This window comes from Ambystoma mexicanum, chromosome 3q (genome assembly GCF_040938575.1).
Source record: "Ambystoma mexicanum isolate Mex_15411 chromosome 3q, UKY_AmexF1_1, whole genome shotgun sequence".
Taxonomy (NCBI): domain Eukaryota; kingdom Metazoa; phylum Chordata; class Amphibia; order Caudata; family Ambystomatidae; genus Ambystoma; species Ambystoma mexicanum.
Window position 1 is genome coordinate 1,111,316,791 of NC_090926.1, and position 27,865 is coordinate 1,111,344,655.

The following is a 27,865-nucleotide window of genomic DNA, read 5'->3' on the forward strand; positions in this document are numbered from 1 at the left end:
GGCCAGGGCGTCCAGCACCCAACGGTCGGTGGAGATGGACTCCCACACGCTGACGAAGCCCGCCAGCCGGCCTCCCACCGGGGTGCTTCGGTGGGGGCCCGACCCCACGGCCGGTTCAATCCTGCTTGGGCGCGGCCTTGCCGCCTTGACCTCCTTGGCGACGACGGCGGGGTCCGCTAGACTTGCCTCGTCCTCTGTAGGCCTCTTGCGACGACGAGCGGGCCGCTTGACGGTAGGAAGCGAAACCGCCGCCGGAAACTTTGGAGGCGCCCTTGCCTCCGCCGCTCCGAAAGGGCGTCCGTCGTTGCAGGACTCCAAGGGCCCCGGCCGTCTCAGTATCCGCCTTGATGGCCTGAAGGGAATCGTCCACTGTCTTCCCAAACAGGTTGTTCCCGTCGAAGGGCATGTCCAGGACTCTGGTCTGTACGTCCTGCCGGAAATCCGTAGCTTTGAGCCATCCACGACGTCGAAGGCAAACGCCGTTGCCCAGCTGGCGGAACCCGGTGTCGGCGATGTCCGTCGCCACGGTGATGGCGTGGTCCGAGGCCACCTCACCTTCCTGCAGGATCTCAAGGGCCTCCGCCCTCTTGTCGTCCGGCAGAAAATCCAGCAGGGGAGCTATCTTGTACCAGAGCTCCCTGTCATAGCGGGCCACGATAGCCAAGGCGTTGGCCGCTTTAATCGTCGTCGCTGCCGACGAGATGACTCTACGTCCCATAGCATCCAATTTCTTTCCCTCGCCGTCCGGCGGGGAAGTCGATGTGGAGGCCGCAACCCCCCCCGCTTTCTTCCTGGCTGCCGCGGAGACGACGGAGTCCGGGGTAGGCTGCGCCCGGAGGCACAGGGGGGCCGTGTCCGGGACCCGGTACTTTTTCTCGTACCAGTCTCTTCTAGCTGGCGTCGTGGAAGGGTTCTTGAGGAGGGAAAGGCCCTCATCCCAAATGTCGTCCAACAGAGGCACTGAGAGGACCGTCTTCCTCTTGGCCTCGCGCCGCTGATAAAGGAAGCCTTCCTTTTTCTTCTCCTCAGGGCAGAGTTGGAAAAGCTCGGAAGCCCTGGAGATCATGGAGTGGAAAGATCCGATCTCGTCGGGCGGAGAAGCCCTGGTGGGAGGCGACGACGGAAAATCCTCGTCGTATGCCTCGTCGTCCGTACCCGTCGCTGCCGTGTCAGTCCCCGTATCATCCCCTCGGGTGGACGGGGAGGAGGGCTGGAAGGGGCGCGACGGTTGAAAAGGAGGTGGTGGATGGATCCTTCTTTTCTTGGTAGGGGGAACACCAGAAGGTCCCGGTTCTGGATCCCCCGACGGGAGAGGTTCCTCCGTCGGTAACGGTAGCCTCGTCCTTATCTCGGAGCATAAGGACTGTATGGCCAACAAAATGGCCGCCGAGTTGTCTTGCGGCGCTGGCAGAGGGGAATCCGACGGGCGAGCAGGGGCCCCGTCGGTATCCTCGACGATGTCGTCGTCGTCACCTGCGTCGGGGTCCATTCCGACGGGCTGGCCTTCTTCCACGCCTAGGCCGTGGCTTAAGACCTCGATCAGCTCCTCTTCTGAGGTTGAGGCCGAATCTCCGACGACGCCCTGCCCCCCCTTCTTCTTCCCCACGGAGGGTTTCACGGGGGTCCTATCGATGGGCACAAAGGAAGACTCCCTCCGAGGAGGCAGGGAGATTCTGGGCCCTGAGGTCGCCACCACTGGTGCAGCCACCACAGGCTGAGCCAGGGCCGCCGCGACCGTTTCGATAGAGGGCTTGGTCGGATGGATCAAGGCCTTCACCACCTTAGGTGCGCTCACCGCCTTATCCTTGAGGGAGGGGGCACTGCCACGCTCCTCCTCTGCCTTAGAGCTCGACCGGGGCCTCTCCAGGAGCTTCGCCGGGTGCTCGGCCTTCCTCTTACCCGACCCAGAGCGTTGGCTCGCGGTTGATGGTGCCGGGGAGGGTGCGCCCTGCCTGGCGCCCGTAGAGCCCGACCGTTCGGCGCTCCCGGTGCCAGCGGACTCGCGGTGCTTGGCCTTATGTTGGGCCCCCGTCGCCGGGGCGCCCTCAAAGGTCTTAGAAGACCGCTCGGATTTCTTCTTCTTCTCGCCAGACGGGCTCTTACCCTCCAGCCAGTTGGCGAGACGTTGATGGCGGTCCTTCATGGTCCGTTCCGACATGTTGCCGCAAAACGCACAGTCCTTCTCCACGTGCGTCTTGTCCTCATGAAGGCAGTAAAGGCAGAAAGAGTGTTCGTCCTCCTTGAAGACGTTCTGCAGCTGGCATCCAGGGCAGACCCTGAACAGCTTTCCGGGCGTCGAGCTTCCCTTCTCCTGGGCCATCTCCGAGACCGGGCCTGAGAAGCTTCTAGATTCCTCCGAAGTGTAGCTCGACGAAATCTTCACCCTTGAGGGGCACAGATGAATCCGACACGGGTCCCCGTTGATCGGATGTAGGATCGGTGGAGCTTGAGGCTCTTTGACCGAAAGAATCGAAGTTTTTTTGTGAAAAAAGCGCGAAAAAAGCACTAACGCTCGAGAGCAATAGCACGAGGATCCCAACACATGAACGTGCGGTAAAAATCTGAAGATGGCTGCCAGAGGCGGTGCTTAGGTAGAGGGCAGTCATTGGCTGTGGTCAGTATGACGCAGAGACCAGTGATTGGTTATTACTACGAAAGACAGATCAGAAACGAAACTGATACTGGTTTTTTCTTTACCGAGGATTCCCAGCCTGACGACGGGGAATATTCATGAGCATGTGAATCCATGCCAGACCCCATGCTGGAGAAACACAAAATGTTCAAAGGTATTTGCACTGCGCACTGTCACCAACGGAACTGGTCCCCAAGCACTCAGGCAGATCTGCAAACAAGAAGGCGGGATGGGTTAGTCAGGTGAAGAGGGAGTAGGAAAGTGAAAGAAGTGGAGTGTTGTTGCCAGTTTGTTTGGCTTTTACCATGAACTGAGCTTTGGTGTGAATATCGGACTGATGCGAGACCTCGAGTGCTGTTGGTGCGGTTTATGTGTTTGTTGTCGCGGTGTGGTGAAGTGTGTGAGGTTTGCTGAGCGTGAAGATGGTTGTGTGGATTTTCGTGTGAGTTAGGGATGCAGAGATTTGAGCATAGGGTTACTGGGTTATATATCTTAGTCCTTATAAATCTTGTTCTATGTATCTGGTTGTCCTATGGGTAGGCAAAAGCAAAATTTGGGGGTCCATTGAATATGGAGGAAATGTTGCTCCAAGATAAAATGTAAGGATCCCCAGTGATTCCCAGACAATCCAATGTGACCTAGGAAAAGGAAGAGTTTGAGGAGAGGCAGGGGAAGTAAACTTAACTGTTCCTGTCCTCCATAGGGTAACACTGTGTGATAAGCACATTGTCCTTCAAGTCACTCTGCTTACCCTTGGTCATCGAACACGAGTCATATATACACGTGGGCTAACCTTGGGGCTGAGATTGAGAGGAGAACTCAACTGTCTTTGGTCAAATACCTACCCAACTTTTAAATAGTTTGGAACGGTTTTAAATCACCACCACAAACTTTTCCCTGGCGAAACCTGTATTAGAACCTGTGACTTTCAGTCACTAATGTCTCATACATTTGGGCGCTGGACTTTGTTGGGCAAGATTGTATGTAGTAACCCTGTGGGAGACTACACCAGCCTTGTCCTCTTGGTGATAGGTAACCCACCTTTTGGTACAGGTCTGTGCGACACAAGTTGGTAGAGTAACTGAGCAGCCGGACGCATCTCAAGAGGGGTAAATGCGAGCTGTAGAGATATAAGATTCACAATGACAAGTATTCAAATAACTTATACTGAAGGTTTTCTAGTAAAATAATTATTTAATGGTTGGTTTTATATAAGCCTTCTTTAGAAAGGGCAATATGCAATAATAAAAACACTTCCTAACACTTCCTCAGATTTAAGATAAGCAGGTTGATACCCTTTTGGGATGTCACACACTCATCCTACACCCTGAGGTGACTTCAATTACTAGGACACTGAACATGCAATACTTAGGTTGTGGAAAAGGAATAGGTTAGGGAAGGAAAAAGGTTAACAGGTCCTCAAAACATGCGACTATTTTTCCAATCTTTCCAATTAAGTGTAGGTTAGACCTTTTCCCAGCAATACAAGTTAAACGTATGCACCACCTATGAGGGACAGTTAAAACCAAGGTCAATCGATCAGAAGAGTCTGCAGGGAGCCAGGACAGCCAAAGTCAACTGAATAATGTCTAGGGTGCTGGATCACTTCTTCAGATCGCATAAAAGCCTTGCACAATGTTTTCAGAGAGTTTGTAGAAAAAGAATCACTGTAGGCCACAAGCTGTTAGGCTTGTGAAGGTCAAAGCTGCAAGCAACTCTGCAGAAAATATGCTACTGTAAGTGTTCAGTGAGAACAAACAGCTACATACCAAAAAGGTAAGTACCCCTTTAGTCAAGACAGTACCTTAGGTTGGAAGGAGCAGATCCAGCTGGCTTCTGTTCAGTTTGCAGTCCTGCAGGTCCTAGGTTCCTGGGCCTCAGTTGTGGAGACAAGAGCTAGGATGTCTGGAGGACTCCTGCACTGCAGTTTGAAACGTCGGCAGCGGCTATGGGCTCTTTCCAAATCAGCAGCACGTCATGGTTTCAGCTACCGGTTAATAGCACCACAGCCATTCTTGGACACTTGAAGGGCTTCCCTTGCTTCTGGGGTCCAGCACTCTGTTGAGGTGGCTCATGCTTGTGTCGTTCTGCTTTGGGGCAGTCCTTGGGATCTTCCTGGAGCTCCGGTCCGGCTTAAAGACGATGCACTTGTTTCTGACCCCTGGCACTCGGCTCCAGCTGCAGAAAGAAATACAGCCAGCAGGGAGAGGGGTTTCTCCCGGTTCCAGCTGGTTCCAGCAAAGTTAGTCTTGGAGTCAGTTGGTCCCACCAACACAAGGGAAGAAGTCGTCCGATCCTGGCTTCTCTAGTCAATATGAAATTGCAGCTTCATCACTGCAGCAGGGCTTCACCGGGCACTTCAAGGGTCTACGAGGGTACAGCCAGCTTCTCTTCCAGTTTCCTTCGTTTGATGTTTCTTCCAGGGCTTGACTGCCTTCTGTTCAAGAGACCTTGCCTTTTATGCAGGTTTCTCCCATTCATGCACAGCCTAGCTGTCACACACAGCAGAGTGGCTGTCCTCAAAGGCCAGCCAGCCAGCCAATCAGTAATAGGTGCATTCAAGTAACCAAGGAGACTAAGATCAGGGCGTTCCGGGCACCTCCCTCACTTCCTGCCCTGCCAGACACACTGGAGCCAGAGGCGGGCTTCAGCATTGAAGCCTGCCAAAGACAAAATGAACAAAAGGGTTAAATCTGGTTTGGCGCCGAGTGTAAAACCCAAGACCGACCTCACAAGCAAGAAATGGCAAAAAAAGAAGACCGGGGCCTTTTTGACAAAATGGCCACCCGATGTGTGCATTACTGCAGCGGAGGATTCAGCCTACTGTAAAAACGCACAATGGTAGGAAAATGTAACCACTACCACCAGCCATTAAATGTAGTGAGGGTAACAAAATGTTACATGAGTTAGTAGGAAAAGGGGCTAAGTACCCAGTGCTTCCACATACGATGGGGTGTACTGGACCTACATAGGAAAAACGGGTAAGTAAAGTCAATTTCACTTTACTACTCTTGGGAACAGTAGTTTATCCAAGAGAAGGTATTTAAACCTTATGAGAAATCCAAAGGACTTCTCTGTGACACTGCACTGAAGGTGCTGTGTGTCACAATACAAAAGGTGATGCCTTTGGAGTTTGTCAGACACAGAGTCCAAATCAGATGAAAAATACATGAGTGAGAAAAAGGTCTCACTCCAGGATAAAGATGAAAAGTCCTAAAGTCCAGCAAAAGAGCAGGGGGTCTCTAAGGTTGAAGGGAATTAGCATAGAAATGAGAATTCTCCCTAACAGACTTCTTAAAGGAATTGGAATTGTATTGGTTCCATTAGTTTGATTTGCATCCTATTACTTACCTGGTTAATTGATTCATGCAATGTATGTGAACCTACTGATGAATGTATACATTTGGTTTTGTGTAATACTACATGCTAATTTCATTTCTTGGTGTGTTCCTTAAGGCTTCATTTTTTACATCGACTGTCTAAGCTGAATGTGTGTGCGTTATTCTGTGTGAACTCACCATAACTAGGGTGGCCTCCTAAAATTCCACCGGGTTGATTTTAGAAACCCATCTTCATAATCAGTGAATGCACAGTAGGAATCAATTACTTGGCTTTAGAAGATGCAGAAGCAATCAGATTAGTCTCAAATTTTAAGTCATCCAAAAGATCATTTTACAGATTTCGCTACAACCTACAGTGTTCCGCAAGCATGTGCTTGTCATCTCCAATGTTTAACGCAGAGTAATCCTCCCATGAAAACATCACAAACAATGACAACACTCACCCATTGATATCATCCTTGCAGGTACCATGAGCACACGGGCTGCTGCTGCATTCGTCAACCTCAGAGTAACAGTGGGGGTCATGGAAGCCTTGCGGACACAAACAGCTGAACCCGTTCTCACGATCAACACAAGTACCACCATTTTTGCAAGGGTTGGAGGCACACTCGTTGATCTCCACGTTGCAAAGTGGCCCTGCATCAAAGTAAGAAAACTAAGATTATGGAATATCAGGGGCAAAGGGTAATACTTCTGTGGCAAGCATCTTTACCAATGCAGGACATTTACAGCAAAACTGATGAGGATGGAGGATACCCTCCTTTCAACTAGTGTTCAACAGGCTCCATTGCTACCTTGGATTTGAGGTTTTAAAAAATACATATCATTTCAATCATTGGGCCTGAATATGCAGAAACACCCATGACTGAGAAGAGCAAAAATTATAGGAAACTAATTGAGGCTCAATGAGATGCAGCTGCCATGAACAGCATATTGTTGAAAAGACGAAGACTGTTCCATATCTTTAGTTTTGTTGCACTAACCACTTATACCCTTTCCAGAACACCCACTTCCTTGTGCCATGCACCACCCCCCCACCTCTATCTTGAAGTATGGGCCCCTGGTTTCAGCCAGCCTCTGACATTCTCCTGTTTTTAGGGTGCCCCCCCTTCGTCCCTCTTACCTCCTCTCCACCTTGCTCCTTCCACCTCACTACCACTCATCAGTGCACCCATTTCCAGGCCCACCACCCCTTTTCAACCCCATCCCATAAACCCTTTCCCCAACCACAATTACCCACATTCACCCAAAGGCTGGCGCTGCCATGAAAGCCTTAAGCACCCGCTTGACGAAGGCAGCAAAGTAAACACTCATGGGGCAAATGGTAGCACAAGCAAGATGCAAGATTTCCACTGTTAGGAAAGTTCTCTTGTAGCAACTTTACCGCCATATTTTATGGACCGCCCACAACGTTTGCTTTCGTTTTTGCACTTTGTCCTGACTTTTTGCAGTGAAGTAAAGCCTTTGCTCATATGCTATGTGGAAACTGACTAGTTCTTCAGACTGTCAGTACTGGGACACTAGGTGTCCCTTAATCTTTGACTTAGTTGCCTGTTTGGGTAGCCTTATAACAAGGCACATAGCATCTTCCTAGTGCAATGAGATTTCTTTTGTAGGACCATCGAATGCACTCAAAAGGACATTTTGGTTACTTTTAAATATGCTTAAAGACAAGCTGGTGGCAGCAGTAACTTTTTCACTATTTTTATTGCATTTTAATTTAGCTTTGTCCGCCTTTGGATACTAACTATGGCTAGTGTCCTGACAAGGCCGTGCCACAAGGTTTTTGCTTGTTCTTTTGGCCATTTTGTTTGTTGGCCTTTTTCCTGCCTTGCTAGGCCAGGAAATTCCTTTCTGGTCATGCGCTTCCCAGCGAAAGCCTTGGTTTTCACCGGCTAGTGCAGGTCCTGTGTGTTGCAAGCCAGGAAGTGGGTTGGGACTGGATGGTCCCAATACACAAAGTGGTTTCTGTATGCCTGGAGTGTATGCATGAGTTTCACAAACAGTGGTCCCTGATTGGACCACTAGTGGGGTATGTGTGAGGGGCAGATCTTCAGTGGGAAGCCTGAGTTTGAGCTCACCAGATCTTTTCGCATAATAAGAGGAGTCCTGCAGTGTTAAGCAAGATTGTATGCAGTACCCTTTGAGTGCACTACAACAACCCTGACCTCCTGGCAATAGGAACCCAATGTTTGGTATAAGTCTGTTCTACTCAGGTTGGTAGCGTGATTGAGCAGCAAGGCTCATCTCAAGAGGGGGGGGGAGTGGGGAGTAGGGGGGGGGCAGTCAATGTGAGCTGTAGGGGAGTTACACAGATTCACAGTGGCAAGTATTCAAATAAACTCTTCTACACAAGGTTTCTGGATTAAACCATTATTAATTAATAACATAATTAGTGAATGGTAGCATGTGCCACTCTAGATAGAATTATGACCGTTAGCAGGACTCATTTTTAGAGAACTGAATGTTAGCATGTCCCTCACTTAGAGTGAATTGTGAATTGGTAGCATGCCTCAACCTTAGATGGAATAGTGACTGGTAGTATGTCCCACACTTAAATGAAATTGTGAACGTTAGCCTGAGTCGTATATAATTAGAAATACAATTGTCAACAAATGTCACATGCCTGGTCTCAGGTGTTTTACAGATAACCACCATACCACACCACGCTTACTCTCTACTATACACCATCATTCAACTAGAACACAGCTATACCCCTGATAATTTGACCTAACTGTTCACATATGAACACGCCCACATAAACACCTCATCACCCTAATAAAACACAGCTAACTGAGCACATTCAGGTGTAGCTGTTCACATAGGCGTCCATCCACCCATCGGACTGCACACATCCAACTGATATCTTCAGCACCACGCGTATCGCTAGGAAACAGCTATCATACAACTACACCAGCTGCACACATATCCTGTGCGCACAAGCACCCTACAACACTATCTCTCTCTACTGACTTGAACTACGATTCCCGAGGGTGTTCAACCTACCAGCGCTTTGTGGTCATACCAATGATCTATAAAGCGCTATATAAATGCCAAGTAACATAACATAAGTGAGATTTATTTAAGTCAGTTAAGAGTAAGCCTTCTTCAGAAAGGCAATATAATAGTAACACAAAACACTCCAAAATACACACTCTTAATATTTCTAAATCAGTAAGTACCCTTTTGGGATGGCACACAGACACTTCTTACACCCTCAGGTGACTTTAGTAACCAGGACACTGTGGCCATTAACATACCACTGTTTGTACTTCGAATCAGACTTAAGAGTATGTCAAAGGAAAAAGGTTATTAGAACAAAACAAGACACAGTTAGTTAACCCCTGGGCCTCAGTCGTGGGGGCAAGAAGGATGACGTCTGAGGACTCTTGCACTGCAATGTGACGGTCACCGACCACAACCGGCAATCTTCAAACAAGTGGTATTTTGGTGTTTCAGCTCCTCGCGTCTACCGCAAATAGCAACACTGCGGTTCCTGGCTGTCGAGATGGGGTTTCCTTGCATCTGGCGTCCAGCACTCTGTTGAGGTGGCTCAGGCTTGCTTCCTGGGAGTTCTTCCTAGAGCTTTTAGCCAGCTTAAAAGCAATGCACACAATCTGGTGTTCCTCTCCCTGGTTAGTCAGTTCCAGCAGCAACTGCAGTGGAATTTCAACCAGCCCCGAGAGGATGTCCAGGTGGCTTACTTTGGAGTTGGTCCCACCAACTCAAGGGGAGGAGTTGTCCTTACAGGGCTTCTCTAGTCGAAACAAAAGTTTCAGTACAGCAGCAGGGCTTCACCAGGCAAACCAACGGTCCAGGAGTTGCAGCAGGCATCCTCTTCAAGCTAGTCTTCGGTTCTTTCGTTCCAGTGGTCGACTGCCTTCCAAGCTAAGAGACTCACCTTTTATTCAGTTCTCTCCCATTCATTCCAGCCTAGCTGTCACTCACCCAGCAGGGGACTGTCCTTGCCAGGCAGTCAGCCAGCCAGCCAATCAACAGAGTGCATTTAGGTCTCCTAGGAGGCTAAGCACAGGGAGTTTCGGGCACCTCCCTCACTTCCTGGCCACCCCAGACACTCGGGCGCCAGAGGCGGTCTTCACTCCTGAAGGCTGCCAAAGGCAAATAAACCAAGGAACCAAGCCTGGTTTGGCATGCAGAGCAAAACTCTGGAAGGACCTTTGCACAAAGAAATGGTGAAAAAAGACCGGGACCTGTTTTTACAGAGGGAGGCTCAGACGCCATCTTGAAAAACATGGCTCCCGCGATGTAACGCTACCGGTGTTCGCGTCGGGAAAAAAATCATGGTAGTTTGTTGTAAACCCACTGCACCAGCCATTACAAGAGGAAAGGGTAGCATTTTACTTCTACATGAGTATCTAGACACAGGGGATACTAAGAAACCCCTCCAGCACTCCATTGTAAGATAAGGTCTGCTGGGTCTAGGAATTTAAAAAAGACTAGTAAAGTCAATTTCACTTTACTTACTCTGGAAAACAGTAGTTTATCCCAGAGAAGGTATTTAAACCTTGGAAAGCCTCTAAAGGTTTCCCTGTGCCACTGCACTGAGGGTGCTGTGTGACATGAAAAAGAGGATGCCTATGGAGTTGGTTAGACTCCATAACTAAAAAGAAACAAACACAGAAAGCACATTGAATTGAAAAGTTCAAAGTCCCAAAGTTTAGCAAATGAGCTGGAGGGCTCTAAGGTGGGAGGAATTGGCACATTTATGAGAATTCTCCCCAACATTGTGAAACAGTACCTTCTTCAGTATACCAGCTAAACTAGATGAAACATTCTATTTCTCATCCAAAATATGAACACGCATAACTGGGAAACTGTCTATTGAGGCAATTATACTTGCACTAAGTAACATAGAAAGGCAGTGAAAACCGATGCAGGCACAGCACCAAAGCTTTCAGGCACAGAGGCGGTAAAGTTCAAAAGGTGTTAAAACCTCCACATCACATCAGAAATAGTCCTCCACAAGATTTTAAAGCAGGTTTTTCTGCTATTCTCATCAACCAAGCTCTCTACAGAAGAACTAAAAGGCAGTTATTCTAAAGGAATGTCACCAGATAACTTTCTGGCTATAAAATGTAGCACACCTTTACCATCCCTTAGGGTTTCAACTGTCTCACTAGCCACAGCACATCTAAACAGATGAACCAAGGATAATCGAAGCACACCATGCGGCAAAGGCATTTAAGGTGCCTCTATGAGTGACTTAAGGTGGATAAACGCAAAGTAGGCAGCAGAGAAAGGACATGAGGTGGTTACCACCAACAAACCATTGTGGTGTCCCCCAGGGATCCAACCTCTCTCCCTGGCTTTTCAACCAGTATCTGGCACTCCTTGCCCACCGCATCGCCGCTCTCTGCCCCCACTTCCAGAGCTATGCGGACGATACCCAGCTCATTTTCAGGCTACCCTCGGCCTCCTCCTCTCCTTCCCTCATCTCCGACTGTCTGTCTGCTATCCAGGAATGGTGTGCTGCCAATGACCTCTGCCTTAACGCCAGTAAGACTGAGATTCTACTCATCGACACACCCACTCCCTCCTTCCCTGCAGCTCTCTGGCCGGCCTCCCTTGGCCCCCTTCCCGCCCCTACCTGCAAGGCTAAAAACCTCGGGGTCATCTTCGACTCCACACTCTCCTTCTCTCCTCATATATCGGACGTCTCTAAGAAGTCACACTACCAGCTGCACCTCCTCAGAGGTATTCTTCCCTTCCTCTCCTTCCCCCAGAAGCTCACTGTCTCCCGAGCCCTGGTTCTCTCAAGGCTGGACTACTGTAACAGCCTCTATCTTAATCTGCCTGCCTCCACTCTCCGCCCTCTGCAACTTATCCAGAACAGAACTGCGAGACTTGTCCTTGGCCTCAAGCCCAGGGACCGTATCTCTCCAGGACTGAAATCTCTTCACTGGCTCCCAGTGGCTGCGAGGATTAAGTTCAAAACCCTCTGCATTGTCCACAAGGCCTTCTGGGGCCTGGGGCCTAAATACCTTCAACTCTCTCTTCCTAAATATCTTCCTTCACGAGCCCTTCGCTCATCCGTCTCCAACTCCCTCATGGTCAGCCGCTTCTCGAAGCAACGAGCTGGGGGTAGATCTCTCTCCGCAGCAGGGGCCTCCCTCTGGAACAGCCTTCCTGCCTCCCTGAAACTTGAGGAGAACCATCTCCGGTTCCGGAAGTACCTCAAAACCTTCCTCTTCGCTTCTGCCTTCTCTCTCCCTCTCCCCTGCTAAACCTGCTTAACTCCCCACTGAATTCTGCACTAAACCTGCATCTGGGCCACTCTCAGCGACCTCGGTCCAGGGCCCAGCCACTCTCCACTTGCACTGCCTCCCTAGCTCCCCCTGCACTGTGGGACTGTCACTGTATCCCTACAGCCCCCCTTCCCAGCACTTCTCAGCACTTGCTCTGCACTTACCTCGCACTTGCCACCAGCTGGCCCTTTTTATTTATTATTTATTATTTTATTACGCTACTTACCTTGTACTGCACTTCCCCCCCACCTCCTCCCTCTGCACTTTCTCCTTTTCCCCTTACCTCTGCACTTGCGCGATCTGAATGACACCTGGCCTAGTAGGATCGTTTGTCTGTCTTCCCCTTGTTTCCCTCCCTCCCTGCCTCGTCGCGCCTTGAAACACTTGTGTATAGGCACGTTACAAATACCATATCATATCATTGTTTGCTGAAGAGGAATGGTACCTCGTGCTCACGGTCTACAAAAAGGGCAATGAGTGTGCACACAAATTGCATAGTGTCCACCACATGCTAAAAAGGCAAGATACTTAATTAGGAGAGACATCAGGTGGGCACTGCTACAAAGAAAGCAATATATGTTGCAAACAAGGGCATCAGTGGTTACTTAAAAAAAGGAATGAGTGCTACAGAGTATCTGCAGCAGGCTTTAACCATCAACTAGAACCAGTGCAACTTATGCTGCAGAAGAATACACCGGGTCATCTACCAAGACGGTTAGCATATTTTGCAAGGGAGTGAAATCTAGTGCTCAAGGTCTGCAAAAACAAGGCAAAACATAGCAGGTGGTGGTGGTGGTACATGTTCCCACAATGCATCTGTACAGTTTATACCGGCAGCATCCGACAAGGACAGCAATAGTTGCTCTTGCCGATGTCATCGGCTTTCCTTAAAGCAATTCTCACCTGTGAAGCCAGGTTTGCAGATGCAATCATAGCGGTTTATACCATCACGACAGACTCCAAAATCGCAGGGATTACTGGCACAGTCATCGTAGTTCAGCTCGCAGTTGGCCCCTATTTATAGGAAAGTAAGCAAAGGATAAACATAGAACAATTTCAAGGTGCACAAGACCCCTCTAAAATGAAACCAGAAGTGTTCCAAGACCGCTAGGAACCCAGTGGAGCACCCACCTAAATAAGAACACATATGCAGTTTTTAGTACCTTCCATTATAAACAAAACAGTAGGTTTGTAGTCTTGGTTTCAGTGGAAAAGCAGCATGACAGGAAGTGGGAAAGTAAAGAGGCAGACATTGATAACTAGAAAAGGGGACAACACAGGTATAAGGATTGACTAGCAGACAATAACCAGGTTACTCACTGTAGTGACCACCTTACTCCTAGTCCATAGTCCCCTTTCCTCCATACTTATGGGACATCTCTCCGTCCTGTGGGATGGGACCAGAGCACTTTGTAAAAAGCATCCACATTTTTCCAAAAATGTGTCCTTCCTCTCTTTCTTGCGCGGGGCCCTGCACGCGGCTGTAACCCTGCCCACCTTGGCTCCGCCCCGCGTATCGCCCATCAGTCCTTTTCTATCGCCAGGTCAGAGACCTATTAGCAATAACAGAGGAACCTTATTAGAGGGGACGGCGGGCGGGCGTATGGAGGAAAAGGGACTATGGACTAGGAGTAAGGTGGTAACTACGGTGAGTAACCTGGTTATACTTCGACATCCCGTCCCCTTTCCTCCATACTTATGGGATATTCCCAAGCACTCGTAACAGGAACTATGGGTGGATGGAAATACCGCTTACTGAAACAGGTTCTTCAGCACAGCCTGACCAAACTGAGCATCAGCTCTTGAGCTCCTGTCGAGACAATAATGCTTACAAAAAGCAGATGGGGAGGCCCAAGTAGCTGCCCTAGCGATGGACTCCCAGGGGACATTTCTGAAAAGCAACTGCGGCTGCCTTGCCCCGCACCAGGTGTGCATGAATACCCTTAGGAGGTTTCAGCTCATGGACGGTGAAAGACTCCGCGATGCAGGCGGCGTTCCACCGAGAAATAGTCGCCTTAGACGCCTGCTTACCCTGAGGATTACCGAAGGTCACAAAAAGCTGAGAACAACTCCTAAGCTCGGTAGTCCTGTCCAGGTAGAACTTAAGAGCTCTTCTGACATCAAGACAGTGCAGAACCCTTTCAGCCTCTGAGGCAGGGTTCGGAAAAAAGACTGGTAGGGAGATCTACTGATTCAGATGGAATTCAGTTACCACCTTCGGTAGAAAGGCAGCAGGACTACCTTGTCCTTGTGAAAGACCAAGAAAGGATGCTCCACTGACAAGGCCTGGAGCTCACTCACTCACTCTCCTCGCTTACATAACGGCGACCAGAGAAGACACTTTCCAGGATAAGTACTTGAGGTCCACCGTGGCCATTGGTTCAAAAGCTTTATGGCACAGCACCGTCAGGACTACATTTAGGTCTCATGGCGGGTGCGGATTAAGAACCGGAGGGTAGCGGCGTGTCAAGCCTGCAAAATGCCTCTTAACCACTGGGTTACTCAGAATAAGAATATTGGTCTGTAGAAAGATAAGCGGAAACCGCTGAAAGGTAAGTTCTGCATGACAGAACGTGACCACCTGACTCTGCTAGGGAGGACACGAAGGACAGTACAGTGTCAATCGTAGCCACCCTTGGATCCAATTGCTTCTCCAAACACCAATGACAGAACCTGAGCCATTTACTCCTGTATTGGGATCTGGTCGAGGGTTTCCTGGCTGCCTGGATAATACGCATGTTATTCGTAGACAAGTTAAGATGCTCTAAAGACTTGAACTCAGGCACCATGCCGCCAAGCTGAGCGATTGTGGGGAGGGGTGCCACATCTGCTGTTCCCCCTGATGAAGAAGATTGGGAGTTACTGGTAACATGATCGGCGGATACACTGACAGGTGTTGAAGTTCTGAGAACCAAAACTTGGCTGAGTAGAAGCGAACAGTTCACAGAGTTCTTTAGCTTCCAAATTGCCCGATGGACTAGAGGCAGAGGTGGGAAGGCGTAAGCTCTCATGTTGTGCGATGGAATCTCGAGAGCATCCCCCAGAGAGGAGGCTCCCAGCCCGTCTCTGGAGGCATACTGAGGAAGCTTCTCATTTACCGCCGTAGCGAAAAGGTCCACCTCCGGTGTGCCCAAACGCGAGAAAATCCATGAGAGGACTTCCGCCTTCAACTCCCAGTCGTAGCTGACCACTATCTGCCGGCTGAGGGCATCTGCTGTGACATTCAGCTTGTCCGGGATGTGTACTGTAAGCAGCCAGACACCATGAAGCACAGCCCACTTCCATATCTGGATAGACAGGTCCGGGGGGTGGGGGGACAGACTTCGTTCCCCCTTGCTTGTTGATGTAATACATTGACACCACATTGTCCATGCGTATGCAGACCACCTTGTTGGCAATGAGCGGTCTGAACGCCTTGAGCGCCAGAAAGATCGCCAGAAGCTCCAAATGATTTATGTGCAGGAGCTTGTCCAGAGGTCCGAGACCTGAAGAAGATCGAACGTCGCACCCCACCCTAGAAGGGGGGAGTCCGTTGTGATCGTCACCGTGGGGGCTGGGTCCTGAAACCCCGCACCCACCGACAGGTTGCTGAGAGATGACCACCAATCCAGGTCCACTCATTATCCGCTTGGAATCCGGGTCCACAGCCTGACGCCAGGAACTCCGAAGAGCCATCGTCTCATCTTGAGGCGAGCAAGAGGAAGAGCCAGCACACACAAGGCCATGAGGCCCAGAAGCCTCTGGAACCACCAGGCCAACATGCTCTCCGACTGCGCAAACATCTGACACGTGGCTAACAGATCCGCCATTCTGTCCCCGGTCAGGTACATTGTGCAGTCGATCGTGTTCCAGTGAAAACCCAGGAAAATCAGGTCCTGCGAGACCGTCATGGAAGATTTCCGGCAGTTCACCGACAGCCCAAGATGGAACAGGAGCTGAAGGAGAGACTGGAGATTGCCCGCTGCTGCCAGCGGACAAGGGCTGCGTAAGAGCCAGTCGTCCAAATATGGATACACATGGATACCCTGGAGACGAAGATAGGCCGCAATCACCGACGTAATCTTCGTGAAGACACGCGGCGCCGAGCTGAGGCCAAAAGGAAGCACTCTAAACTGGAAGTGCTCCTCTCCCAAAGAGAAGCGGAGATATCTCCTGTGTGGGTTCCAAATCAGGATATGCATGTAAGCGTCCTGAAGATCCACAACGCTGAGCCAATCGCCCATCTGCAAGGAGGAGCGTATCTGGCTCGGCGTGATCATCTTGAATTTCTCTTGGGGTAGGAAAAGATTGAACTGGGAAAGGTCTAGGATGGTGCGCAGGCCAGCCTGGTTGGGTTTGGGCACCGTAAACAGCCGGGAGTAGAATCCCTCCCCTCGCTCCCCAAGGGGAACGGGTTCCACAGCTCTGAGGTCCAGAAGTTTCTGAACTTCGGCTTTGAAGGCGAGCCCGACAGCTGAAAAGGAGGGTTGAGGGGTAGGGTAGGGGGTAGAGGTAAGCGGAGGCGCGCCCGAGCGACTGACAAGACCCATCTGTCTTCTGTGATGGTCTGCCACGCCTCCCAATGAGACGCAATGCGTCCTCCCACCGCGGTGCCACCTGAACCTGAGGAGGATGCTGAAGAGCGGGTGAAAAACCGCGTCTGTTGCTGCCTACGGCGGTTATTCCACACTGCAAGATTTGCGGTCGCGGAAGCCCCTAAAGCCAGAGGAAGGTCGACTTTGTGACAACAGTCTCTGGGTTTTGAAAGGAGCCTTCACCAGGATAGACAATGACTTAGCTGTCTGAGTGCTATCCTTCGTCTTGGTGAGCTCTCTATCTGTTGTAGAATGAAAGAGCTCCTTACCATCGAACGGAAGGTCCAACACCTTGTCCTGCACTTCTTTTGAAAATTTAGTGGCATGCAGCCACGCCTGCCGTGAGGTATCAACCCCCAGCATAAGGCCCTGAGCCGAGGTGTCTACGTGATGAGCCGCAGCCTCCAGGAGATCCTGGGCCAAGACCCTGGCGTCGGATAAGCCACCTTTGAAGTCTTCCAGTTTCTCGACCGGGATAAACTTCTCAAACTCTGACAAACCTTTCCACATCCGCACGTTAGCTCCCGCTAAAATCAAATCAGAGTTGGCCTGCCTGAGCTGCAAGGCCGAGTTGGCGAAGATTTTCCTCCCGAGGGAGTCTAGGAGCTAGTCCTCCTTTCCCAGAATCTGAGTAGCCGTCGTGGAAGAGGATGCTGCAGGCCTGGACTGCAAAGTGGCCGCAGCCACCACTGTGGAGGGAGGCAGACAAGACGACAGGGCCACCTCTTCTGAAGAATGCAGCCTGTATCTCGCGTCAATTTTCTTATTGACAAAAAGTCCAGAGTGTGACTTTTCCCAGACTGCAGACCTCAAATAAACTCATGTCCAGTACCCGGTCATGAAAAGCTCTGAAGGTCCTCGTTGTCCTGATCGCCTTGGGCGTCATCTGACAGGTCAGGATCCTGCTGAGCCGTGTCAGGCGCTGCCTTGTCCACCGGGGACAATGGAGGCAAAGGCGGAAGAGTCGGGGAGGGCACCGTAGGCAAGGGAGGTGCCGGCAGAACCAGAGGTGCAGGTGGACATATCTCCCTGAAAAGCCCTTTGAAACATTCCCTCATGGGGTCGGTACGCATAAGCGTTTGAAATGTACCGAAAAAGGTGTCCTCTGGGGACCGTTTTGGAACCTGAGGAGGCCTCGTGAGGTGGACAAATCCAGGGATGTAACGGGGGAAGGGTGCCACATAGGCCCCTCCTTTCATCGACGTAGCCACATAAATCAAAGGTGCCGACCCCGCAGGCAACGAAACATTGTGCGGAAGAGGCATCCGGGCGTTCCAATCGTAAACTGGCCGATAAGGATGCGCACAAGGGACTCTGTTCACCCAAGGGGCCAAACCCTACACCCGAGGTCGATGGCGTAGTTGTAGGGGTAGCACCTAAAATGGCCGCCACGGTCGTGGTGGGAACGGGCGCCATTTTGTCCTCATCTGAGGGGAACTGCGGCACGTGAGGAAGTGAGGCAGGGTTCCCCGTCGATGAATCAGGGGTCTTAACTTTAGCCTTAACATAAGGAACCTCGGCAGAGCCGGTACTGTGAGGCCTGGAATGTTTTTGTGACATACCAACCGCCAACTCAGCCTTCTAAGGAAGGACCTCGGCACTACCGGTAAAAGAAGAACTGTGCTTCTTTGCCCCCTCCACAGGTCTGGTATCACTGCAGGAGCGGGAACGGTGAGAAACAGCTTTCACCGACAAGGCCTTGTCAGGCCTCAGAATTGTTGGTAACTTTAGCCTCTGAACGAGGGAACTCGGACCCAGGACCGGTAACAGCCTTATCCGCGCGGGCCTCGAACATCCGTTCGGTGACACCAAGCCCAACCAAGGCCTCGGGGCGCACCCCAGTCTTATTCTTGAGGGAAGCCGATAGAGAGGCCTCAGAGCGAGCTCCGGTACCCCACGACTCAGTAGAACTGGGTCTACAAACAGCCCCCACAGGAGGGGCCTCGGAGCGTACTCCGGTATCCACAGGCCCCTTACGGAGACCCTCGGAGAAAACTCTGGTAGAATTATTAGGCCCAACGGGCACCTCAGGGCGAACCCCGGTGACAGAGCGATCAACGCCCCTCCCGACCCGAGAGGAACCCGGAAAGGTATCCCCCGGCCGGGGTGCTCTGAAAAGTAAAGAACTTACCAGGCGGTTTTTCTTCTCGTCGATGAACGCCTGAAAATGTGGAGGAGTTCGTCGGAACACCTCCTCCCACCGCTCCAACCGACGTTGAAGTGCTCGGACCAAAAGGGAGTCGCAGTAAAAACAGGAGTCCCAACGGTGATCCGGACCCAAACACTCTAAGCAAAGAGGATTGGGATCCGTCCTCGCGAAACGACAGTGACACGAACAATCTGAAAAGTCTAGTTTGAACGACAGACAGACTAGTAAACGATCGCTAGCGAGAGCCAGAGAGGAAAAAAGGAAGAAAATCTTCGAGGATGCAAGGGCGTCCAGTCCCGAACGAGCAGAGAAAAGGACTGATGGGCGATGCGCGGTGCCAAGGTGGGCGGGGTTACGGCCGTGTGCCGGGCCCCGCGGAAGAAAGAGTGGAAGGACACATTTTGGGAAAAATGTGGAAGCTTTTTACAAAGAGAGATGTCTCATAAGTATGGAGGAAAGGGGACGGGACGTAGGAGTAAGAAAATTTGAATCTAAGATGCAAACAGGAAGCTATTAGGAAACCTGCTTCTGCCAGTAAACACCTGAAACCTAGAACATACGGATGCGTGTGTGATGGACCCCATCTCTCCAGCATTTCAGGAATGAAACTAAGAATGTGCTCTTTAACAGTCACATGTTGACTGACTGCTGGTTGGCGCCTCCCAAACCCAGACTGTGCACCCAGCCTCTAAAACACTGTTCCATCGCTTCCTAGCTGGGTTTAGGTGTGTGCTTCTTAAATCTCATACATATACAAGTAACTGATTTCAATATTAGGGGAGCTAGACAAAGCTAAACAGCACAGCTACAGAACGGAAAAGATGGTCGCAGTAAGAGAAAACGTATAGAAAGGGAAACTTGTGAGGAAACCTAAAAAAAGATAGTGACAGGTAGAGTGGAACAGAGAAGTGTTGATGCATAGGATCAGATTAGGATAGCTGGGCAAAGAGTAAAAAGAACGCACAAGACTGGAGCAGCACAGGCAGACAAAAAGCATTAAGGTACAGCAGCACAGAAGCAGACAAATATTGGTTCAAAAGAACACTGAGCCAGTAGACACAAGGATAGGGGCAAGACAAAGGGTTGAAAGGGCAGAGGACAATCAATATGCAGGCAAGGACATGAATGTGAGGCGCCAGGAGAGCAGACAGAAGTAAGGCATTGCAAGGACAGAAGTATACAAAGGAGATCAAAGCAGATACAAGATTTCAACAAGGCAAATGGGATGAACATCAGCCCCCAAGAAAAAAAGCACAGAATAGACAGATGTTGCAAGGGAGTAGACACACACCCTGATCAATCCTAAGATATTTGAACATCAGTGTGGGAATGATGCACGGAAAACACGGTTACTTACCAGTGTAGATCTCGAGTAGCCTTATGCTGGGAACACAGGATTTTTAAGACTATTAATAGAGGTAAAAAGTCCAATTTTCACACCGTTCACCCCTAGCATGCCTAACCAGGTTAAACGCAGATTAGGCCACGACACACCCACTGCTACCAGCCTACCTTCTACAACTTACTTTCACTTTTCAGATTCAACAGTTATGTTTTCCAAGGACCTCTTGTGATGGTATCAAGGAGACCAACTGGCTTGTTTTTGCCTCAAAAACAAATAAATTACTTCCACTTACAGAGTAATTGTCTTTGTGGCTTGTATCCGCTAAAAATCACATGCTTTACATAGACAGCCATCTATTAGTTAGCTCAGAGAACGATATATTTTATTGAGTTTGAAGAAAAAAAAAAAAAAAAAAAGGCATGGAGATTGGTGTTCCTGCCCGTTAGGCAAAGTTTGTATGCAGTACCCTTTGGGACCACTACACACAACTAGGACTACAGGTGTAAGCAAAACCAACCTTTGGTATAAGTCTGTTCTACACAGTTTTGGTAGTGGAGCGGAGCAGCCAGGCTCATCTCAAGAGGGGAATGTGAGCAGTAAAGATGTTAAACAGAGGTCTACAATCACAAGTGTTCAAGTAAACTCTTACACTCTAGGTTTCTTTGATAAATACTTATTCTTGTATTTATCTGTCAGTTATAAAACATTCATTAGAAGGAGGCAATATAATCACACACAAATATACTTCAATACTATTTCAGAATACTTCAAGAGGAGTAAAAGGCAAAGATTAAAACATGAAAGGTTACAGTTATTCTTAGGACCGTGCAAATACTTTGAGTTCACCAGAAGCATCAATTCAATTCAATAGGCTAGGCCAAATTCAATGGGCTAAAGTCTTGGATAGGATAAAGCGGTTCTGGTAAGTAAACGGTAAAGTCTCTGTATGAGTTCTCTGAAGTAGTTTGTAATAAGAAGAATCATATGTTGGGTCACAAGCTGATTAGGCCTGCGAGTTGCAAAAGTTTCAAACACTTTCACCACGAGAGGCAAATACTCTCAGTCTCATTTCACAGTACCTTACAATGAAGAAAAAGATGCAGCCGATGACTTCTGTTGAGGCAGATCTTGCTGTTCCTGTGCCTCAGTTGTGGAGACAAGAGTGAGGACGTTGGGGGACTCCAGCACTGGGACTGGTCAAAATGCTGGCACTCGGCAAACTTCAATTTCGGTGGCTGTGAGTAAAGCACACAAACTGGTGTACCTCTCCCTGGTTCTATGGTTACCTGCACCAACTCTGAGGAAATTCAACCGAGATAGGTGTCCAGGTGGCTTACTTGTGAGTTGATTGGTCCCACCAACTCAAAGGGAGAAGTCGTCCTTGCAGGGGCTTCTCTGTCGAAGTGAACTTGGCAATTCAAACCTGCAGCAGGGTTTCACCGGGCAAACCAACGGTGCAGGAGTTGCAGCAGCCGTCCTCTTCAAGCTCTTCTTCGGTTCCTTCGTTCCAGTGGTCGACTTTGCCTTCCAAGCCAAGAGACTCGGCTTTCATTCAGTGTGCTCCCATTCATTCCAGCCTACTGTCACTCACCCAGCAGGGTGGCTGTCCTTGCCAGACAGCCAGCCAATCACCAAAGAGTGCATTGGGGTCTCCTAGGAGACTAAGCACAGGGAGTTTCAGGCACCTCCCTCACTTCCTGCCCACACCGGGCGCCAGAGGTGGTCTTCACTCCTGAAGCCCGCCAAAGGCGAATGAACAAAGACCATACCTGTTTTGGCGTGCAGAGCAAAACTTAAGACCTTTCCACAAAGAAATGTGAAAAAAGAAGACCGGGACCGGTTTTTACAGAGCGGGCTCAGACACCATCTTGAAAAACATGGCTCCCTTGATTTAATGCTACCGGCACTCACTGTCGGGAAAAGCCATGGTAGGTCGTTGTAAAACCACTGCCACCAGCCATTCTGAGAGGAAAGGGTAGCATTTGACTGCTACTTGAGTATCTAGACACAGGGGATACTAAGTAACTCCTCCAGCACTCTATTGTAAGCTAGGGAGTGCTGGTCTAGGAATTTAAAAAGACTATTAAAGTCAATTTCACTTTACTTACTCTGGCAAACAGTAGTTTATCCAAGAGAAGATATTTAAACCTTGGGGAAGCCTGAAAAGGTTTCCCTGTGCCATTGCACTGAGGGTGCTGTGCGACACCAATGAAAAGATGATCCCTATGGAGCTGGTTAGACTCCATAACCGAAAGAGAAACAAAGGTAAAACACATTTTAAAAATGCACGAGAGAGTGAAAAAAGGGTAAAACTCTCCAGGTAAAAATTAAATCAAGTCCTCAAAATCCAGCAAAGTTGCTGGGGGTCTCTAAGATGTAGGGAATTAGCACATTTATGAGAATTCTCCCCAACACTCATGGGTAAGGTGGATTAAGTCCCACTGTTATGGTTAGTCCACCAGTACAGTTCCAACACCCCCAGAAGCCACCAGCTAATTGTCTGAATTCCTGGATAATAGAGACCATCACCTGGAGAAATTTTCCCACACTATGCAGGTATTGACGTATGTGAAGCAATGCCTAATTTAAAAAAGTGGGTGATTCTGAACCCTGTTCGTGTTCTGGCTTCTACCTGCAGACCAAAATAACAGCGTGCCTTACTATATTAGTCAGGCATACCCCGCATTTAGACAGGTTGTGGTAGCCAGCCACATCTCCCATTTAGACAGACTGTTTTGGTAACACAATCTCAAAGTGTTATCCATTGACTGTTGTGCCCCCTCACTAGGACTTTTCTCCCTCTCTTCAGGCACCCCAGGTCTAAGGTTGCAGCATTCACTGTTGTAGCACTATGCAAAGCTAAGAGCTATTGCATTGACTGCTGTGCCCCTACTTCGGCCCTTCTCCCTACATCCAGGTGCCCCGGGTCTGGGGTTGCTGCATTTACTGCTGTGGTCCTCTATCCAGGTGTCCCAAATCAAAGTGTTATTGCATTGTGTCATTGGTTGCTGCATTCACAGTTGTGCCCGCCAGGACAGTTTTTCTGAAGTCTAACTAAGGGCTTAGTAAAGCCATTCAACTGAGAGTGCAAAAGGCCACTCTTAGTAGAAGGCTGTACCAGGCATATATTAAAAGGTGGGTTACCTATTACAACAAGAGATAGTCTTGTGTAGTCCTCACACCAGTTGGACTGCACCATTTCTTACCTAACAACGGGCACTAAGAGAAAAGGGAAAGCTGTATGAGATAATGACAAGAATGTAGACAAGCAAGTTCCAAGTCTCATGAGAGCTGTGGAGGGGGAGAAAGCTGCTAAGCAAAGTGTTGCACTAACAAAGACTGAAGCGAGATAACAAGCAGACATTAGAATTTCTTACTGCAAATAGCAAAAGGCACAGATGGATAAGAAGCAACATGTGTCATTAGGAAAGCAATAGAAGGGCAGGGAAACCTTCCAAGCCGTTATAATTAAAAGATCACAACAAAGGGGGCACAGAGTTTCAGAAAAAGAGGCATGGGCTAGAGAATCAAAGTAGGGACCAATAGGGAGAAGTGAATTCTAATATGCAAATAGAAGCAAGATGCTGTTCCTTACCTGAAGTGCCCGATTGGCAGATGCAGATGTATTTGTCGACTCGGTCAATGCACTTGCCCCCATTCTGACATGGGTTGCTATGGCATTCATTGATCTGGTTCTCGCAGCGGTACCCAGTGTATCCAGATATGCAGGAACAAGAGAAGCTGGCAATTCCATCCATGCAATTGCCATGATGGCATGGGTCTGGGGAGCAGTCATCAATGTTCTTATCACAAAGGATGCCCTCAAAACCTAGGAGGAGGTTAAAGTATTTTGGTAAATTTCACAAACATAGTGCAGTTTACATCTATCAGGTGAGCTGGATAAGCAGTTTTTCCCCAAACATGCAGGATCACAGATTCCAAATATTGTCCATACATTTTTTGAAGGATGCTGCCCGGCATCCAATGCACGTGTGAAGGTTGAACATTTTGGAGATGTATAAAAAGGGTGGCTTCACTGCACACCAAGTGACCTGTGAAATGGAGCCGAACGAATTTGTGCACCCACTGAGCTTGAGAAAAGGGGAGTGCACAGGGAGCAGTAGGCAACATGGCCAATAATCAGGAGCAGTCGGCAGCTGGCCCAAAAAGCAATTTACAGTTGTAAAAACACAACCTTTTAAGAAATTATCAATGAGTGTTAGGAAAGATGTTTGTTTGTTGCTTTCCACGGTCATTCTTTGAAACACCCAGTAGGTCTGCTGGTTCTTAGTTTTTCCAGACCGTTTTAGACATGAGGTACTTTTTCCACCCCACTTGTCAGTGCAATTCACTTCTTTTATAGGTACTGGTAGATCCATAAGGATACGTGAACAGGGGTACCCTGTCCCCAATTTCACTTGGAGTAACTATACCTCCCTTACAGAGAACTAGTAAAGTGAGACCACTTCTGCAAAGTGTTGCTCTCACTTTTCTTACCATCTCCCTAGAGGGTGTTGAAAACATTGGGCAGTGTGTTGGATGACTAGTTTTCCAGAAATGAAGAGCGCTCTACGAGTATGACATGAAAAACTAGAGGTATCCACAGGTATGTCACAGGACAACAGTGAAAGGATGGTAATGCTGCTCGTTATCTGGAATCCAGGTTTAATTTGCATTCATATTGAAGTTAGTACCCAACCTATTTTAGGTGGACATGCCCTTTGCTGCTCACCAATGTAATCTAAAGTGGTCTTATGAAGTGCCCTTCAGCCATGTTTGTTGGCCTCATAACGTGTCTGAAAGGTGGTGGAGATTGCTGGGTATCGTGAGAGGCATGTGAAAACTATGGTCTTGAAAGGGAAGGTCAGAAGAACCCAAGACCTGAATGTAGTTCTGCTATGTGATTGGCAGACACTTGGGTATTGTTAGGGAGAATTCTCATAAATGTGCTAATTCCCTTCACCTTAGAGACTCCCAGCAACTTTGCTGGATTTTGAGGACTCCATTGTTTTATCTGGAAAGAGTGTGAGCCTTGTTTACCCCATTCTTTCATGTATTTTGATGCATGTTTTACTCTTGTGCTCTTTGATCATGGAGTTTTAGACAACTCTACAGGCATCATCTTTTTATGTGCGTCGCACAGCACCCTCAGTGCAGTGACTCAGGGGAAGCCTTTTAGGCTGCCCCAAGGTTTAAATACCTTCTCTGTGATAAACTACTGTTACCCAGAGAATGTAAAGTTAAATTGACTTTACAAGCCTTTTTAAATTCCTAGACCAGCACACACTATCTTCCCATAGAATTCTGGAGGGGTTACCTAGTATCCCCTAAGTCTAGAAACTCATGGAGCAGTCAAATGCTATCCTTTCCTATCGAAATGGCTGGTGGCAGTGATTTTATAATGAACTACCATGATTTTTCCCCAACTGCGAACACCGGTAACTAAAAACTGCGGGAGCCATGTTTTTCAAGATGGCGTCTGAGCCACCTTTGTTTAAACAGGTCCCGGTCTTTTTTCGCCATTTCTTTTTGTAAAGATCCTTCTAGAGTTTGTCTTTGCGCCTTAAACTAGGGCTTGTCCCTTTGTTCCTGGAATAACTGTTCTAACTATTCACAAAAAGTATATTATCCAGTTGTTTGACCACGTGATTTCTTGCTAAGCGTCATGGTACAACTGCTAGGGTCTACTCTCCTTATATTACTGAAAGTAATCTAAAAAGGTAACTATTGGTTTGACTTCCCCAGAACTCCTGTTCGGTGTTCCAATTTAGGTCATATACTTTGGTCCGTATAAGTACAGTGCGTTTTTCTATAATGTGTTTAAATTATCTGTGTTGGTACTTTCCCCCAAGATTTATCTGGGCCTACTTGAATTTAAATAAACCATAATACATAGTCTTTTTGGACCACTATTACAATTTCTTCGTATTGATTCTACAGCCCTCTCTCCCTCCTAAGAAAAACCTGGCTGCTCTGTCTACGCTACCCTGAACTCAGGAGGTACAGACTTCTACTAAGAGTGGAGCCTTTTACTGTCTCAGTTGAATGGCTTTACTGATCTTTTAGTTGGACTTCAGAAAAACTATCCTAACAAAAGTTCAGCCAGTCTAGAGCCAGGTCCATGATGCCATGGGTATCACGGAGCAGATTTAGAAGGGTGGCATAATTGACTATCAAAGGCAGAGGAAAGATCAAGAAGGACTGGGATGGAAGGAGAGTTGTAATCAAGATTAGAGAGCAAGCCTTCACAGGAGTTTCAGGAGTGCAGTTTCTGTGCCTCTGGCAGCTCTGAAGCCAGACTGGCTGGTGGTCGTTGAGACAACCAACTGATTCAGTGTGGTAGATCAGCTGGAAGATGGCCAGCTTCTCAGAGAGTTTGCCCAGGAAGGGGGTAATAGAGTACGGAAATTAGCCGGACAGGAAGGGTCGGCAGAAGGCTTCCTGTATCTCCTGTAGACTGCATCTCTCCAGCCATAAAATCTCTCCACTGGTTCCCGGTTGCTGCAAGGATCCAATTCAAAACCCACTGCATCATCCACAAGGCTTTCTGAGGCCCGGGACCCGGCTACACCCTATATGCTCCACCTTAAAAACTTCCCTGCTAGAGCCCTTCGGTCTTCTAGTTCCAATTCTCTGCTGATCAGACACTTCTCAAATCGGAGATTGGTGGTTAGATCTCTCCTCTGTAGGTGCCTCCCTCTGGAATGGCTCCCTGCCCCGCTCAGACTTGAGCCGGATCTCCTCAAGTTTGGAAAGCTTCTTAAGACCCTCCATTTCTCTTCCTCATTCCCCCTCTGCCTGTTGACTGGTTGCCTGGTTCCTTCAGAGATTTACAGGGCACCAGGTCCTCCCCAACCAGTCAACCCTGGTTGCACTTGGTCTTCTCTGACCCCCCACCCCCCCAATAACCCCTGCACTTGCCCTGTGGGCTCCCTTCACTAGTCTGGCTGGGCATGCACCCTCAAGCCTTTCCAGCCCTATTCCTTGTACTTCGCACTTGGACCGTCTACCTCTGCACTCTTCCTGGGCTCTGTGCACCTGGCCTCCCATGGCACTCGCTTAATCCTTCGGCACTCCCGGGTGTTAGGAAAGATTTCTCTTCACTGCACCTTTCCTGCTATTTTTATGGACCCCAAACGGTTTGCTTTTATTTTTGATATGTACCTGTACTTTTTACAGTGCAGTGAAACCTTTTTTTTACTACACTGTCTGTTGCTCATCTGTTATGGGGAAACGGACATGTCCTTCAAGCTGTCAGTACTGGAAAACATGTTTCCCTTAGTCTAGTTACTTTGTTACTACTTTAGTAACTTCACTAGTGGTAACTTTTATCACTGTATAAGGCATCTTACAATGCAGTACATCGGGGGACACTGTTTTTGCCCCAAACGCTCAAAGGATTTTTGGTTACTCTAGGTGTGGTAAATGTACACGCTGGTGGCAGCACCGACTTACTATATTTTGGTGCCTTTTCATTTTAGCCTTACTGCATTTACCACGTGTGGCTACTAACTGACTAGTGTCCAAACCTGGCCGTGGCCGTGCCAAATGGTTTTTC

At 48.8% G+C, this 27,865-nt stretch overlaps 1 protein-coding gene across 1 annotated transcript in view; it reads right to left on the reverse strand.

The window, feature by feature from the left end:
- Positions 1 to 27,865, reverse strand: part of LOC138447652 (neurogenic locus notch homolog protein 3-like) — a 536,025-nt gene that overhangs the window by 219,587 nt on the left and 288,573 nt on the right. Inside the window, exons 11-13 of the mRNA XM_069603876.1 lie at positions 23,903 to 24,136; positions 13,143 to 13,253; positions 6,417 to 6,609 (exon numbers count right to left, since the gene is read on the reverse strand). Coding sequence (XP_069459977.1) covers positions 6,417 to 6,609; positions 13,143 to 13,253; positions 23,903 to 24,136 — 538 coding nt within the window. The remainder of the gene's footprint in view (positions 1 to 6,416; positions 6,610 to 13,142; positions 13,254 to 23,902; positions 24,137 to 27,865) is intronic.